The 18,074-nt window shown below is 37.6% G+C and overlaps 2 protein-coding genes across 2 annotated transcripts in view; one reads left to right on the top strand and one right to left on the bottom strand.

The window, feature by feature from the left end:
* LOC126374815 (general odorant-binding protein 83a-like) overlaps positions 1 to 18,074 on the bottom strand; it is a 45,979-nt gene that overhangs the window by 18,959 nt on the left and 8,946 nt on the right. The gene's annotated exons all lie outside the window — the stretch shown is intronic.
* LOC126374790 (uncharacterized) lies at positions 16 to 3,000 on the top strand. Its single transcript, XM_050021509.1, has 2 exons — positions 16 to 846; positions 1,190 to 3,000. Exons 1-2 carry the CDS (start codon positions 727 to 729, stop codon positions 2,654 to 2,656), a joined length of 1,587 nt encoding a protein of 528 aa, XP_049877466.1. The 5' UTR covers positions 16 to 726; the 3' UTR covers positions 2,657 to 3,000.

Genomic DNA, 18,074 nt, shown 5'->3' with positions numbered 1-18,074 from the left:
GGTTAAAATCTAGAATAACAGAATCAGAATCATTTATTCAACGTAATTATCATAGATAAACTTGTAAAAAGTCAAATTAATCTTTTTGAATCTACGTCAGCAAGGTGTTATATGGCTGAGGAGAAGAAATGACAAGAAACTGCAACAGCAATACATTTTTTAAATCAGTGTTGGAATACGTTAAAATTATTTTATAACTAAAAATTATTTAATAACTAAAGGAACATATTTGATTTACTTATATAAAAGCTTAACGTAATATAAAAGCCATGCACCTGCTTTTATAGGTCATAGCTTTCAGATTTAAAAAAATACAAACCAGTAGTTAATATTTACAATTGTATCATGTTTAAAATATAAACGACAATCCAAAAATAATGAGATTGTGTATCTTAAAGTTCAGTGTATGTCATAATATTTACAAGTAAATGTTGTAGGTACAATAGGAATTTTAAAAGTAATTTATTTTATTTAGATTGAGTAAATAATTGTAGCTACAAATGTTTAGACGATCTTTAGTTCATTGTCTAACTTTTTCTATTCGATTGTTCTGTTCTGTAACAATAACCTATTTCTAAAGGCGTCATCTGTTTACTATATGGAATAGTCCACTTGTTTGAATTCTTCGCTTCTAATACATTTGTCAACAATAATCCACAGAGTGGCTCCCAGGTTTGTGATGTGCGCTCGCGCCGTAGTCTAAGGTTACGATATCACTGTGGAAAAATGTTACCAGTTACCTTTTGCATACTAAATCGAAGAAAATTTCACAAGTACTTCTTAGTTCTGATATACCTGGTGATTGGATTGTCGTTCTGTTTAAGCGGCCCTATTTTAACTACACAGGTATGTAGATGAGTGGTTTTTTTAAAGATAAGATACGAAACTCATAAAGATTATACACATCTTTAGCGTTATTAATCCTCAGGGTAGCAGAGTAATCGATGAGGAGATGGCTGTGCCTAGCAACGGGACGTAGGTATATTACTACGTATGTTATTATAAACATCTGATAGCAGTTTGTTATGTAATATGATTTGTAGGTTGATACATTTACAAGTTACGGACAGGTAAAGTCTGCCCTTTGTATGTGGAATATCCAAAATTAAGCGTAAAATTAGAAGGCCCGTGTAGGAGGCGTAAGTTATTAATCATGTAATAGTAAAATAAGTATTACGATTATTTGCAGCGTGCAAACAAAGCGGTAACAGAAAATTACTCAGAAATATACAATTCCACATTAGCTAATCTTGATTACGATACTGACTCTAACAACAGTACTGAAGAAGACATAAAGGATTTGAATTTAGAAACAGTACAACAAAACCTGAACGAAGAAGATTTGTATGAACATGAAAGCGGTAATAAAACTGTAGAAGAGAGGTCTTTTATCTTCATCCATGGTCCGAGGATCAGAGTGTCGCACATAAACCCACGACTTCAAAGCCCACAGCGGAGAAAAAACTTCACTGAAAAAAGCAACTACAAAACATTTGTGTCGAACGTGGGCTCTGTTGAAAGTTTGGGGCGATTTGACGATTTACCTTTTCGGTTTGATAATGATAGTCCATCGTTACATGAATTTAAGGATTTGTTCTCAGAAATAAAAAACACACCAACAAGCAATTACTATCCAGCCAAGGATCCATATTACAGTGGAAGCTTGGCACATTACATCCAAAATGAAATGACGGCTTTATCTCAAGAAATGACAAACACAAAAGGAATAATAGAACAGCAGATTCAAGACCAAAAACTAAAGGAAGACTTAATCAACTTGCAATTTCAATACCCAGGGTTAATGAAAGGTGACATAAGGAAGTTCCCGTATCCAAAAGATAGGCGAATTAGTATGAATCTAAAAGTCGAATCAGATTTGCAAAGAGGTGCCGCCACAGGTGTACATGAGAACAATTTGAAACAGAGCCCATTAAATATTGATAGCGAGTACACCAGCCCAAATCAACAATTCGAAGTTACAAAAAAGTTTAATCGTAGTAACGCAAAGAGTGCTCTCCAAGCACACAACGTACCACCGTTTCCAAGTATAAAAACTGTTGAAGATCATCATGAATACGTGGAGCTACTGAAACCTCCGCTTGTAAGATCTAAAGGGAAAGGAAACGAACAAAACATGTTTAACAAGATACCAGACCGGACTTACATACAGAATCCAACCAATATTAATCCAAACGATCCTAGATCATCATACGGATTTAAAAAACAGTTTATGCAAGACGCTTTACGTGGTGATTATCATAGAAATGAAGTACACGGACCGAATAGTAAAACTGTACCATATTATGAAGAAGATGAAGAAATAGATTTTCATGATACGCGTTTAATAAAAAAACTCCAAGAGATTAAAAAGTTGGATGCCGCTTTACCAGATGTCAGTGTATCACTCGAATCTGATGGCAGAAAAGATCCAAATACGTATATAAATAAAGTTATACACGCGAATAAATTGAATGGTAACAAAGGTAAATGCGTTTACCCTGGTTGTGATGCGCCATATTATAAACTAAAATCAAATAAACAACAGAAATGCAAGTGTAACCCGAATAACAGTAAAAGAACAAGTCCAGTATCTAACAGTCAGGAAACATTAAAAAATCCAAGGAGTACAGAATCAGAAGAAAGTCTTCTTAAATAATAAAATAAAATAACATGTTATTCTGTTACACTTATTTGTAGACCATTATTGTGGACTTTGAATGTGTCAATTCTTATTCCTGCAGGGGAATAAGAGTACTGTTGAGGGCTTGCAATTTTTTCTTGGCAAAGTGCGCCGTGGATCACGATAGCGAGATCTCAAAGCTATCGCGATTGCCATCGCTGCGCGCGCAGCCTCTTCTGACTGCCGTTTGTTGCTCCGAGAAATGAAAAGCAAACACTGCACCGCTAACAGATGTCCAGATAGCCAATAGCACCTTCAGGGAAATAGATCGCCCGGAAGGGGCAGCTGCGGACTTCCTCTGCGTTACAACAACATTTATACTCAAGTTTTAATTTTTATTAAAAGAAAGCAATTGTAAATTATAATGTGTTTTAATTATGCATCATCAAAAATTTATCTTTATAATAAGTAGGTATGTCATAGTTAAAAAGGTATAAGTATATATTTAAACTCTGCATCTAAAACGTTATTCACAGAAAAGCGGTCAATTTACATTAGTCGTACAAAAACGTGGCCTGCTAGTTATGTAGAATGCCATGAGAACGTGTTTGGACGTTTCTGCTCCATCTAGTACGTGAGGCGTTCATGTTAGTTCCTTCACAGTATTTGTCGAGGGAGATGACTTCGCTCGGACCATGACATTGTTAGAAAATATTTGTGCCTTCAAGTTGACGTCGCGAGCTGTAGACCAATGTTTGTTTTGACAAATGTATGAGGTGTTTACATAAAAGAAACTTTATCATTTCGGTTCCTCTTGCTAAAATATTATTTACTACTTCCTGAAGTCTATAAACAACAGGAAAATAGACGCGGGATGATCCCGTGATCATGGCACTTGCAACCGTGCCGAAATATCGGGAGTCTCATATCCCTGATAAAACGCGTCAAGAAACCGTTATTATGTGTTTTAATTATGATAATTACCGCGTAAACTTAAAACAACAGGAAAATACCAAAACGAGGAAGCAAATAAAATTTGGAGCACGTTCAACAGCACATGAGTATAAAAGGAAGAAAAGAGGCAATTAGTTAATTTCTGCCAATTTAATCCTTGTTTGGAATTCCTCCAGTTTCCAACTCGTGTTACTTATACGTTAATTTCAGCTTTCATCACTTTTTTATGCAGTTACAAAGTTCTCAACAGGTTTCGAGTTGGCAACTCGCTCCTGGAATCGGGAGGCGTCATTCTCAATTTTGCGACGTGCATATTTTATTTCCGCCGAAACTCTTGCCCGTCGAGTTTCGCACTTATGCCGAGAATACTACTTAATTATGTAGATCCGCATGATCGCTTCCATTTTCTTGCTTTATGAGGGAAGAAATGACCCTCTCAAGCTAGACGGTATTTCTGAGCCGGTATCATTTTGGCCGTAAATGAGATTGTGGTATAAACACTAACATAATATTTCTTTCGTACACATTCAATGTTGGCTTGCGTACATAAGTAATCGTATCTTTACGTCTCTATTCTCAGAATATCTTTATCTCATTTTTCCATGGTCATAACAGTGTCTTCAAATTGTAGTTTACCCTGGGCATCCAAGCAATAAGTAGTTGAAGCGCCGGGTGACGAGGGGTAGGGTGCATGTACCTATGTGTGGACAGGCAGTAAATCAGTCGAGGCAAGTCTCGCACGCGTGACGTATCTCTCTGTAACATCGCTTACCTCATTTGCTCACGTAGTCTGAGGAGAGATGCCGCTAAAATATGTATTCCATTGAATTTTAAACGAACGCGAATATTTTTAGATGACACTCTAAGCTTTTGTTTGCCTTGTTTCATTATTCCCGGAACACAATTAAATTTTGTAGATTTCATCAACGCTTTTAACGAAAACTTTTTCTTTGACGATTCCTTTTTGTAGTTTCGCATAAGTTTTTAGTGACGTTCTTAAAACTTTTTAAAGGTATCAAAGATGCTTGAAATTGTGGGCTTGTATCATGTATCTACTTGCAGGTTGCTTTGGGTGACTTTGATAATAACAACTTATAGTTACTTAAAGTTGGGCTTAGTACGATCTACTCTGAACCGGCGAGCGTGTATGAACCCATTGATGAATGTGGAGGAAGCAAAAGACGTGTGTCAGGATCGAAGCTAATGGAATTCCATAGTCTCTGCTTAGCTTATCCCGATGGGAAATATGTGTGAGATTATGTATGTATATAGAGTTACTCATTAGCCTAGAACAAGGTAACTAAGGTGTAAAGCATTAGGTTACCCGTAAATTGCGTCTCAGCAAGAGAATGCAAGGCATCTTGTGTGCTGATATATGTGGGGTAGGGGGCGACGTCGGGTTGCATCAGATAACGACCTACCTGCCTGTGTTGGTAGCTGCCTCATTATTTGCTTTATTTTCCATTAGAGACAAGCTCTGATTAGACAAACAACTCGGTTTGAAATTTTGATAAGTAAATAAAGGAAGTACTTAATTATTCCTTTTGACTATTTCAAGGTGAATGTTGTGGTTATTTACCAGGGATTTAAAAATGCTTTGTTGAATGTAAATGTGTTGTTTACTAATGTTTCTGGTATTTTTATTTATAAGTTAAGAAATGTACAAGAATCAGAATCATTAATTCAACGTATCATGGATATGTTTGGATGTTGCAGATGATGTCAATTTAACATTTTTATATATCTACGTCATTTTGCAAGGTGGTATGGCTGAGGAGAAGAAATGACAACATACATACATAAACTCACGTACTATTTCTCACCGAGGTTCAGAGTAGATCGTACTGAACCTTTTCTAAGGACATCAAACGGAAAGAATGTTCTTACTGATCTTACCTAATTAGAGTTAAGGCGTAAGATCCGTTACGACGTTTAATTGACGCTTAGACCTCTATGTATAAATTACAATGATTATGCTACACCATGCGTTACAACGTCTCGTAACGGGGGTCGCATGGCGCATCACTCAATGTATGAAAGACAGGCCGCTACATAAGCGACGTAACGGAACGGCTACGACGTTGTAGCTACTCCCTTTTACATACTGTTATTAAAAATTGTATTAGTATTAGTATATTATTGTAAAATTGGCACGAAACACAACAAAAGTATAAATATTAAAAGATTCGTAGTCGTTAGAAAACCATTTAATGAAGGTAGAGTGAACTGGATTGATGTACAATAATAATATATACCGCTTCCTATAATTCTTTGTTTTTAGGTCAATATACATAATAGGCCATAAGCCATAAATGCTTCGGTTTCTTCGATCGATAAGTATTCATATAGTAACTAAACTCATGTTTAGTTCCTCTGATTAGGCAGCATATTGCATCGGGGCGTATAGTGAAGTTTTAGGTGAATATGATAAAATTGCAATGCTCTGTTTGGCGAGCCTATTATTTGACGTGGCTTATTTTAGTAGGTTTGCCTTCTTACTCTCTTTATTTGCTGTGCTTTTGTTGATCACTCACCGGTTGCAAGTCGAAGTGCGAAAGTCTATATAAATTTAACTGATAACCCGTGCATACAAATACGAACAATACAAAACATTTCCGGTCCAGAACGCGCCCGGTGCCTTTGTGTGAATAAAGCTTAAGTAAATGACTGGTAGAATAAAAAAATAATTTACTCTATTACATCCATAGTTCAAGGTCAGTGTCGACACAAACTCACGCCTATTTCCCACCGGGGTAAGCAGAGACTATGGAATTCCATTTGCTTCGATCCTGACATACTTCTCTTGCTTTCTCCACATTCATCGATCGTTTCACACGCACGCCGGTTCAGAGTAGATGTTACTGAACAGCCCCCGTGGTCCAGTGGTTTGAGCGATGAGCTCCCGAGGCCCCGAGTTCAAATCCCAGTGGGGGGACATATCACAAAAAACATTTTGTGATCCCTAGTTTGGTTAGGACATTACAGGCTGATCAACTGATTGTCCAAAAGTAAGATGATCCGTGCTTCGGAAGGCACGTTAAGCAGTTGGACCCGACTATTACCTACTGATATGCCATGTCCGGGGTTGCAATCCACCGCACAACCCACACGACAGAAGAAGAAGACTAAACCTTTCGTAAGGACATCTTCAATTTGGTCAATGTACGTCAATAGTAACATTGTTGGTCTAAACCCCGCATTGAATGTTGCATCTGCAAACACTTTCAGAAAAACTTGCATTATTATAATTTATTATGCTGTTATTTATTTATTATCCCTTATTTATACATTTTATTATCCCTAACCACCAATGCTTTACATAATCAAATCAGATCGCCTCGTTTATTCTTCGGAACACATTTGCAAGTAAATGCGAGTCGATATAAAGGTGTGTAAATTGGCTGGAATTTCTTATCGTTCGTTCACTCCTACTCAGGCGGTGGCTCATCAATCAATAACCCTCCTTTTTGCTTCAACGCAGTCGGGTAAATAGTATGACGGCTAAAAATTGAAAGACTGTATTATCCCTAATATTGTGTAGAATATTATGAGGAGCTCGGTGGCGCAGCGGTAAACGCGCTCGGTCTGCGATTGTTGAAGTAAAGCAACTTTCGCAAAGGCCGGTCATAGGATGGGTGACCACAAAAAAAAAAGTTTTCATCTCGAGCTCCTCCGTGCTTCGGAAGGCACATTAAGCCGTTGGTCCCGGCTGCATTAGCAGTCGTTAATAACCATCAATCCGCACTGGGCCCGCGTGATGGTTTAAGGCCCGATCTCCCTATCCATCCATAGGGAAGGCCCGTGCCCCAGCAGTGGGGACGTTAATGGGCTGATGATGATGATGATTATGTTTAATAACGTGTAATGTTCATTTTTATCGGACTGCGGCGAAGCAAAAAGGAGGGTTAGGTGTTTGACTGCTATGTACGTATGTATGTATTAATGCTCGTGACGTGTATACACACTTTGGTACCATGTCACATTAACTTTTTTGACAAATTGAACTGTAAGTCTCACGAAATGTCAAATATGTTAGTGCGACAGAGTCCTAAAGTGGGTACATTATATTGCTCATGACTGTATGTATGCACGTCTGTTCCAGCTCAAATTCTAAACCACTGAATTTAACATCTAAGTTATCCCTGGAACCGTCTTGATTGTCCGATGGTTAAAGGATATTTGACGTCACGTTTAGTTCAATGTGGCGCCCTCTGTGGATATAAACTGACAACAAAAAGATTTATTTTTGGAATGGTATTGTGTTGGGTATAAAATGAAAGGGCGTAATTTGCACATTTTAAATATGTACATATCACTAGATATATTTTTTTAAGTTTTTAAAAATTATTTTTTATTCCATATTTTACTTGCGGTTTTTTTTTACTAGCTTTTACTTGCGCGTTTCCTTGTATTTAATCGATAATTACAATGAATTGATAACATAGGTAACTGGTCAGATATATTTCGGATAGGTTTTATCTTCAAGTCTTGCATAATACACGTTTTGGAAGCACGTTATTTTATTAAAGACCCCAAATTAATATAAATAAGATGTAAGTAAGTTTAAAAACTAATCCTACTACGAAAAATCACACTAAAAAGTATGAAACAGAAAATATATGTATATTATGCCGATCTGTCCTAAGTGTTTGCTTACCACGGCTTACGACGACGGCTATCTCTTAAACATCACTATTAGGAATAATTTCAGAGAAATATACCTATTTTCTTTTTTCATACTTTTTAGAGTGTGATTTTTCCGTAGTCGGTTTAGTTTCTAAACTTATATTTTTTCGTTTTGAAGACAACGTGGAGTGGTAGTCGACATTTAACTTATGAGAGGATTTCTTGGTTAGAGGAGTCTGCAGAGTGTTGATTTTGACATAGCTTAGAAGTAAAAAAATAACACAGACATTTTATTTTATTTTGTCGACGTGTCTTTATTGTAGATATGCCTCAGATGGCTCAGATGGCTATAACTACTTTGCCGGAACACGACAAGCGCTTAAACCGGGAAAACCTCGGCCACGTCGGCGGGGATAGTATTGGGGTCCTGAAGTTTTTTCAATAATAAGTCGAGAGCTGCTCGGCGCAATTACGATACTTATATTACGGATTATTGAATTTTGAAAATATAGATTTCGTCGCGGAATTTCTAATATCATTATCAGAAAACAATAAAGAAAAATAAAACATAACATAACATAACAAATACTTTATTGCACAAACAGGAAAAAACAAAATACAAAACAAAAGAGAAATAGAAATAAAAATAATCTTCATAAAAATAAACATTCAAAAATAATTTGTTTAGGCACTTTTGCCATAGGAATTGCATGAATTGAATTCGTAGTTTTAATAGTATATGATACGCAGGTCTGCGGGAATGCAACCGAGTTACCGACTGAAAAAACATACAGAGCTGAAACGTATATGTTTCGCACTGTAATGAAATATTTTATGGCACTGGCGCTACCACAGAGTGGAAAGTCACTAGACACCTATTATCATCTCCCTAGAATTATCCAGTTTTTCACAGGGTCCGCTTACCTAACCTGAAGATTTGACAGGTCCGGTTTTTTACAGGAGCGACTGCCTGTCTGACCTTCCAACAACTGACTTCCAACTATCCTTTATTTTATTTTTATTTATGTTTATTTTTATGATCCAAACTTAAATTCGACAACAATTTTGAAAATAATTGCTGTAGGCTTGTGCTGGATTCGAACCTGCAGCCCGACAATGAGAGTCAAACGTACTTTGCTAGGCTACCATGGCTCCAACCAGCCCGCCCCCGGCGCCGTCCGTTTGTTTGTTTGTATACTCTTTATTGCTTTAAAATATTGAGCTTAAAATATTGGCGCGTAGTGTATGCTGCCCTCTCTTCTGTGGACACAACAAAGGCACAGAATTTCAACCGGGACCTTACACAACAATGTACTCAGATTTTTAGTAATTCTCAAGTGTAACCGGGTTTTTATGTTCTTTTATTTTCTCTACGTGTTTTGACGTGAATCGTGACTCATAGTGAGCTGGTGTACTGTGCAGAAGGCTGTATGTAGAATGGGTGAAATGTGCTCTGAAACTTAAGGAGACAAGTGTAGTATACTTCTTCTTCTTCTATCGTGTGGGTTGTGAGGTGGATTACCAACCTCATCAATCCTGGTGTCAGAGTTATTACTGAGCCGCCATAGGCCCCTGACATGACTCATGTAACGACTACGTAGGTACTTACATCAGTAAGTAGTAACCGGGACCAACGACTTAACGTGCCTTCCGAAGCACGGATCATCTTACTTTTGGACAATCAGGTGATCAGCATGTAATGTCCTAATCAAACTAGGGATCACAAAGTGATTTTTGTGATTTGTCCCCACCGGGATTCGAACCCGGGACCTCTGGATCGTGAGCACAACGCTCAACCACTGGACCACGGAGGCCGGTAGTATACTTTAAACTAAGTATTCGTACAGTCTTTTCCGAATAAGTGCTCCTGCTTACCTGTATAATTTATAAATGTCAAAATGTACCCTTCCCTCATCACAGACCGCTTAATAGGTAAGTATAATAATGATGTTTAACTAAAATAAGAAAATTATTAATAATGAAATAATAAAATTGTTTTAAAGTAAAGGTTTAATAACCCTAATTAATATTGAAGCTATTAAGTTAAAATCAATTATTCGATGGTTGTTATAAAAGGTTTAATACGATTTACTCTGAACCGGCGTGCGTGTATGAAGCGATTGATGAATGTGGAGGAAGCAAGAGAAGTGTGTCAGCAATTCTATAGTTTCTGCTCACCTCGGTGGGAAATAGGCGTGAGTTTATGTATGTATGTATGTCGATGGTTGTTATTAGTTCATTGTAAATAAGTAATTATTGATTAAAAAAGAACATGTGAAATAAAAAAGATTTTTTATGGAAATTGTGTTCATGAATTTAGTTACTTACCGCCTTAACCAATTCACCTGAAAATGCAATATTGCAGTTTGACATTTGCGCATGTAAAAATAAGTGCGCAACGTCAACAAATGTCAAATAGCAATAGACGAATTACTTACAAGTGGCCTTTTTAACCAGGTTAAGGTTATTATTGACTGCACACAGCACTACCTCTACAGGTGTTAATGACGTTGTAATGACTATGATTCTGAGTTGATATCTGATGACATCCTGTCGGAAATTCCAATTGATATCAACTCAGAATCATGGTCTGACTCATCCCCCTCATTATTCGTTAGGTACGGTTTTACTAACATTATAGTGTCGTTCGCGGGTTGGACGGTCAGACAGGCAATCGTTTCTCTAAAAAACCGGACCTGTCAAATCTTCAGGCTAGGTGAGCGGACCCCGTAACCGGAAAACGGCATAACGCTAGGGGGATGATGATACAGAACCTTATAGTGTTATTACCTTTTTTATGTATTTTTTTAATTATCTGTATTTTTAATTTTAATACAAATTAATTTTGTATAATTTAGTTATCTACTAAACGATTACGCTGTCTTACACTGCAAATGTTGTGTGCACCTATAATTGGTTTACGTAACAGTCTAATTCCAGATGTAACTTTTATTTTATTTAAGTAATATTTTATAAGCTGTTGGTGTACTTTTTTATAAATAAATAAATACTTTAAGTTGTTTATTTATGTTTTTTTCAATTTAAGTGTGTGAGTGAGTAATCTTAATACACACTTAACGCTTTAGTGGACAATTTGATACGATGTAAATAGTGTGAATTACTAAATTACGGAATCAACCACATCCCTCTAACATGATCAGCGATTTTATTAATGTAGCGGTGGTAATCGTGGTTTCATTCAAGCATTATGGCGAGTGCAATATCCCGTGTATCCGTACCGTTTTGTGGTCTCTAGTATATCGCGTACCAATAAACCGGCGATTAAAAATATACTATGTAATAGTACAAAGTCGAGGAGCTCGGTGGCGCAGCGGTAAACGCGCTCGGTCTCCAATTGTTGCTGTTAAGCAACTTTCGCAAAGGCCGGTCATAGGATGGGTGACCACAAAAAAAAGTTTTCATCTCGAGCACCGCCGTGCTTCGGAAGGCACGTTAAGCCGTTGGTCCCGGCTGTATTAGCAGTCGTTAATAACCATCAATCCGCACTGGGCCCGCGTGATGGTTTAAGGCCCGATCGCCCTATCCATCCATAGGGAAGGCCCGTGCCCCAGCAGTGGGGACGTTAATGGGCTGATGATGACGATGATAGTACAAAGTCATAATCTATAAAAAAAAATACGGTAAGTAGTTATTATTAATACTGTCAATTTCGCCCCTTATCTTGTAGAAGTTGGTCTATTCCTATTTGCAGACTGGTGATATATTCCTCTAGGGCGACAAGCATTATATTACACGTTAGCACCATGCCACATTAACTTTTTTTGACAAATTGAACTGTTACTCTCACTAAATGTCAAATATGTTAAAGCGACAGGGTTATAAAGTGGGTACAGTCATGAGCAATATCATGTACCCACTTTAGAACCTTGTCGCACTATCATATTTTTGACACTTATTGGGACTTGCGGTTTAATTCGTCAAAAAAAGTTAATGTGATATAGTTTCAAAGTGTATCATATTAGTACTCGTGACCGTACATGATATTGCAAATAAATGTATGATGCATTACTTCTGGATTTACTCCTAATTACACATAAAGGAGCAAAGTTACGTACCTACTGTGTGGGAATTTACGACATGTATACGTAGGTATAATAATTTCAGTGCACTCTATAATATGCATAATAAATATAGACGGCGATACGGTTCACCATAATAACACGTTGGTCTAACAGAAAGCTCGGTGAGGTGTGGGTATTTACTGCAAATTGCGGTGGATGTACCTCTGACTACCCCAATCGGGAAATTCTAAGGCTTTAATCATCATCATCAGCCCATTAACGTCCCCACTGCTGGGGCACGGGCCTTCCCTATGGATGGATAGGGAGTGCGGATTGATGGTTATTAACGACTGATAATGCAGCCAGGACCAATGGCTTAACGTGCCTTCCGAAGCACGGAGGAGCTCGAGATGAAAACTTTTTTTTGTGGGCACCCATCCTATGACCGGCCCTTGCGAAAGTTGCTTAACTTCAACAATCGAAGACCGAACGCGTTTACCGCTGCGCCACCGAGCTCCTCAACTAAAGCTTTAATATAAATGCAGAATAGAATAATGACCACTATAGTGGAACAAACCATGCCCATCTAACGCAATTAGCGATTTTCCGGTAGCGGTATTATGAAGGTACCGGTGGCATCGGTGATTTAATTCAAATATTACGGCAAATGCCAATAGTCCGCGGTACCGGTACGGTCTGCGGTCTCTAATGTACCGGTACTCCGTACTGGGTTCGCTAACCCGTTATAATCGAATTTGGAATAGATTAATAACACTTCTGTTCACTGTTTGATGCACGAATACCTCTGTTACAATGGATATTACCGAATTAGACTGAAATAGGTTTAATTAGGAACAGTAATAATTAAACGTAGAAGATTTTTGTTATTTATAACATTTATGATTTATGACCGGCGTGCGAGACACATGCCTCGCAATGAGTGTACTCGCCTTTATTAGGCTGCATTTCCATTGACGCGGAGCTGTGCGGAGATGAGCGGAGATGTGCAGGAATCGACCAATCACCGTGAGGGAGAGACTGACAGAGTGTCTTCGTTTTTCGCTCTCTCGAACGCTGTGATTGGTCAAATCCGCACATCTCCGCTCTTCTCCGCCCATCTCCGCGTCATTGGAAACCCGGCCTTACGCAGTATGCACACAGCCGTCTGCCAAACCCCAGTATGTATTATTTATAGAAATATCCCAGAGGTTTTCGATTGCTCGTTTCAAATAGAAAACTGGTGTTGCATAACACTTTGTAAGACTCAGGAGAAACAGTTTAACTTTTTACCGCTTTCCCGTCTTCGTTTTACTGCTTTGGACTTAGTTGGTTTGCAAGCTGCAGCGCAACGAAATACTATCGGTTATTGGACAACTTTTGAAATTAAATTAATATTGCTATTTGGGTTACCACATTTTAGTCTGGTGTTGGAACTGAACGTAACCTAGGTGCATTGATTGGAATGCATAAACTCACGTTGTCTCCAAGGGCAGAGTAACAACACAAACAAAAGATTTAGACTGGATTTGTCGGATTTTACTAAGATAAACAGCTGAACGCGTTCTATGTCTATGATTTGAAGACACTAATTGACACCTCATCACATGACTAATTTAAGAGCTACGCTCTTGTGGGTGTAACATTATCCATGCTTCTTTTTAGGGAAAAATAGGGCAGTGGGTTCCCTCTTGCCTTCCGCCAAGCAGTAATCTGTCTGACACGAGTGGGATGGTGCACAGAGTAGTCTATTTCAAAGCCGTACTAGTACTCCTGTCCTCCGCCCCGCTCCGTCCTGAATAGTACTGACAGTTACTGCTGCTCTCTGTCAGGCTTCAGGTTACAGTTCCTGTGACTCGCCTCTTCCGTCTTGCATTGCCGTACCGATGGCTCCCAACTCCGCCTACGCCTAATTTCGCCTGCAATACCTAATTGGGTGGGTAATTGGGTGAGTTATAAGAAACGTAGCATGGAGAATGCTACACTGACAAGAGCGTGGCTCTTAAATTATGACGATGAGATTTTTAAGTTGTAAATATATGACTATCCGTGCATATATCCTTTAAATAGTGTGCCGGAATATACGTAACCACGCTTCTCTGTGGACGAAACCGTTGACCTCAGCATTCCGGGTGCATACCGCGTGAAAGACACCAATATCAGTTACGGACCTTAAGCACATTGCCCACTGCATGCTGAGCTAATAACTTAGGCTTTATGTTATACAAGCGGGTTCCACCTTAGGTCATATATATCTTCACTGACCAGTAGGGTTAACATGTGCAACGTTTTATCGATTCTGACGATATAATTATGTCGTTTTGTCGATTGGTGCAAATATTTGAACCCAAATAAGTCATGTCGTTCTGTTAAAATACGAACAAAATCACGTAGCAACAGCATGTTGGGAAAAAAAAAACAAACTTATCGATTTCGACGAAATTTATTGAATCGATCGATAATTTATCACTTTGCGCATGTTAGCCCTGCTTTTTGTGTGATGCCGTAAATAAAATAAAAAAGCCTATTTCTTGAATCATGTCCTCTAGAAATTGTTTGTCATCGTGGTGGAGTTCACTGAAGAGTTCGCCAATGAGTGTGGCATGTGTTTTTTGTTTATTTTTGTTTGTGCCGGATGTACTAGAACCAAATAATTCGTTATTTGAAACTTAATTTAAGTAAATTAAATAAAAGAGTTAAGGCACATTTTAGCACGCATTGGTTAATTTTGTGGTAGGTTATAGGGGTTGCATCAAATTCATACATACTTATTTGCTTTAACTAACTTGCTTTGCTTAGCTGTATTTAATTCTATTCTTTCACGGTTTTCTTGTGCGTAAACGCACAAGAAAAGCCTGGCTAAGACTCATGAACTCCTAACATAGCTCAACTCGCGGTGGGTGCCCAGATTATTGTCTGACGCAGTATCATATTCAATAAAGAAAAGATATGTAGCCATATTCCCCTGGGATCGTGGCGATTGAAGCCAAATGGGACTATGACAAGGCCATGGTCCACTGGCTTAACGGTCAGGGCGTGGTAACGAATACGCTGACTTACTCGTAGTATAATATTATAGGTACCTACAGTGAAAATTGTCTTGTCTAGTACATTTTACTTTGATACTGAATTTTATTCCTAAAGGTACAAGCCTGCAAAGTATGTTTATTTAACAGACGTCTAAAATATCAGTATTGTAGTATATAAGTATACAATTAAATCACAATCAAAACTACTACTGATATTTTAGACGTCTGTTAAATAAACATACTTTGCAGGTACACCTTTAGGAATAAAATTTCTCTTCTATTTCTCTATTGTTTCGTAATTTTGTACTTCCTGTGTGTGCAATAAAGTATTTGTTATTTTATGTTCTTTTTAATTTGATGGAACTTCCAAATCTTATTTTTTATATTTACTTTTTTGCCTTTTTCTCCTCCTCTTCTTCTTTTTACTTTTTTATAAATATTTATGTGACTTGTCGAATAAGTTGAAATATATCTAACGCGGTGGACTCCTTATAGGGATGGAAAATATAAAATGAAATATCTTGATTGTACCTGCAAGTTGTAGCAAATGGCTCAGTCAAGCGTGGATATATCACGGAATACCCATGATTTTTGAATCTTTGATATCATTAAGTGCAGACTTATCCTACACTAAACCCGCAGACCTTTGTGAGCTCATAACGAGCACAGCATGCTCCAGACAAGTGTCTGCAGCTCAGCTGCTCGTGCCACGTACCTCCGATGGTGACAAAGGCCAAGTTGCTCAAGTTAAAGTGCTTACACCGAGCACACACAACTCCGAAACAGCGCCACTAGCCAAACTTAGTACGCAGAGTTCCTCCACTAGGTTGAATATCGCGCGGCCATCTAGAATAGCGTTTGCTTCTGTCTCGCTGTGTCAATTGAATATTGACTCTAAAATTTTGGTGTTATATAAGCTGGGGGTTTCGGAGTTAAGATTTGAGTTCTGCGGGTTTGTGTTTCACAGTGTCTGTTAATGAAATGAGCCAATCAGTTTTGAGCTGTATTTAACGATTGAGAAATGCGTCAGAATACGTAGCAGATAGATCTAATGTTACTTTCATTTTCAAAGAGATTTTCTTGGTTGCTAGGTAGTTTGTCTAGTGTGTTGTGAGTAGTGTGGTTGATTGGTTATTCCAGTCAAACAAACCCTTTTAATTATTTTTAATTTTTAAGATAACTTTAGATAACTGTATGTTGTTTTGTGTTTAATAAATAATGTTAGTTTTATGTTATTAATGAAGGTTTTTTGTTTAAGAGTTAAAAGGAGCTCATTTAAGCACATTAGTTAATTATTTTTGTTTAAGTTTAAATATGTTTGTTATAATATATAATATAACGGTAGTCTGTAAAATTATAAATAATAATATAAATATAATAATAATAAAAAATAAATAGTATAAATAAATATGAATGCACGACCTTATCATTTAAAGCTGAAGTTTATAGGTAAGTACTTAGAAGACGGCATATCCACAAGATGAACCGCGTTTTTCTTCCACGTCGCGAGTCGACCAGTTTCTACATACAGGCTGTATATTACGCGGGGTCGCGACTTTATCACAGTTTCCGCCCGAGCTACGTTCGCAGGCGATAGAGTGAAAATAGTAGCACAATAAAACAGGGCCGGCCAACTATATCGGCGTGGTCGGAGCCCACTTCTTATCGGAAAACTGTTAGCGTGATTCATTGCAAGCCTCTGTTTACTTACCCAGTGCACCTGAAGTTGGGAGATTACATCTCAGCATCGACTATTGTATTACAGTAGTACATTTTGTTCGTTCTTTGCCCGGATAGGTTTATTGATTCAAATCAGTGCATACACAAACACACAAAATAAAAAACACATTAAGAAAAAATTCTAATAAATTGAAAAATGGCTTAGCGAAACTGTTTGTTAAGGATCTTTCAATGTGTCTTATTCGGGCTTTGAGGGATGCAAGAGCTGGTGTAGTTATTTTTGTCAAAGAGTAAGTCTGGCAAATCAGAGAGGCAATGTTGTCAGCTTGTTGGGCACCTTGCCTCGATGTGGTGCATTGGAGGGAGTTTTATAATAATAAATTATGTGTTTGTATTATTTTTGTTTGTTGTGAACATAATAATTTAGTGCATAATATAATAACAAACTAAATAGAATCATCATCATCTCCCTAGCATTATCCCGTTTTTCACAGCGTCCGCTTACCTAACCTGAAGATTTGACAGGTCCGGTTTTTAACAGAAGCGACAAACTAAACAAACAAACAACATAATAATAAGTTAAAAAGAATAATTTATTTAAAAGATTTTTTTTTAAACACAAATTACTATAGTTTCTGGAAATGACGGTGTATCTGATATATGCTTACTATTCTCAGTATTCTGATTGCGTTGGCGTAGTTGAATCCACGTGAATTTTAGACTGGTAAATGTTTTGTTGGTTTCTAACTTGTTTACAATGTACTTAAAATAACACAACATATTTATGTTACGATAAAAATGTATAAGTGTAAAAATTCACTCCTGTTTTTCCTGTTGTCTGAGACTGTAGAGCCTAATAAATAACTAGAAAGCAACTTGTTACATTTTATAACACTGCATAACGATAACTTTACCAATTCATATACATACCTAAATTCACGCTTGTAATCCCAAAGGGAGTGGGCAGAGCCACAAGCAATCAAAGACAGCTTGCGACGAACGTTGATATGAAGATTACGAAGTCCTGAGATGGATATAATGAACCTTATGGATTTGTGATAAGGTGTCAGCCTATCGCACTTCACAACAGTCATGTTAGTAAGGGCACAATCCCTCTGTCGGATTTTACGACATGCCCGGGAAGAC

The sequence above is a fragment of the Pectinophora gossypiella genome, chromosome 18 (genome assembly GCF_024362695.1).
Source record: "Pectinophora gossypiella chromosome 18, ilPecGoss1.1, whole genome shotgun sequence".
In the NCBI taxonomy this organism is placed as follows: domain Eukaryota; kingdom Metazoa; phylum Arthropoda; class Insecta; order Lepidoptera; family Gelechiidae; genus Pectinophora; species Pectinophora gossypiella.
This window is presented reverse-complemented; position numbering and strand designations above follow the sequence as displayed.

Bases quoted from the DNA above. Each gene is read 5' to 3' on its own strand.
- LOC126374790 (XM_050021509.1), top strand. From the start codon at position 727: ATGTTACCAGTTACCTTTTGCATACTAAATCGAAGAAAATTTCACAAG. The intron at 847-1,189 runs GTATGTAGATGA...GATTATTTGCAG, and splicing joins GCCCTATTTTAACTACACAG to CGTGCAAACAAAGCGGTAAC.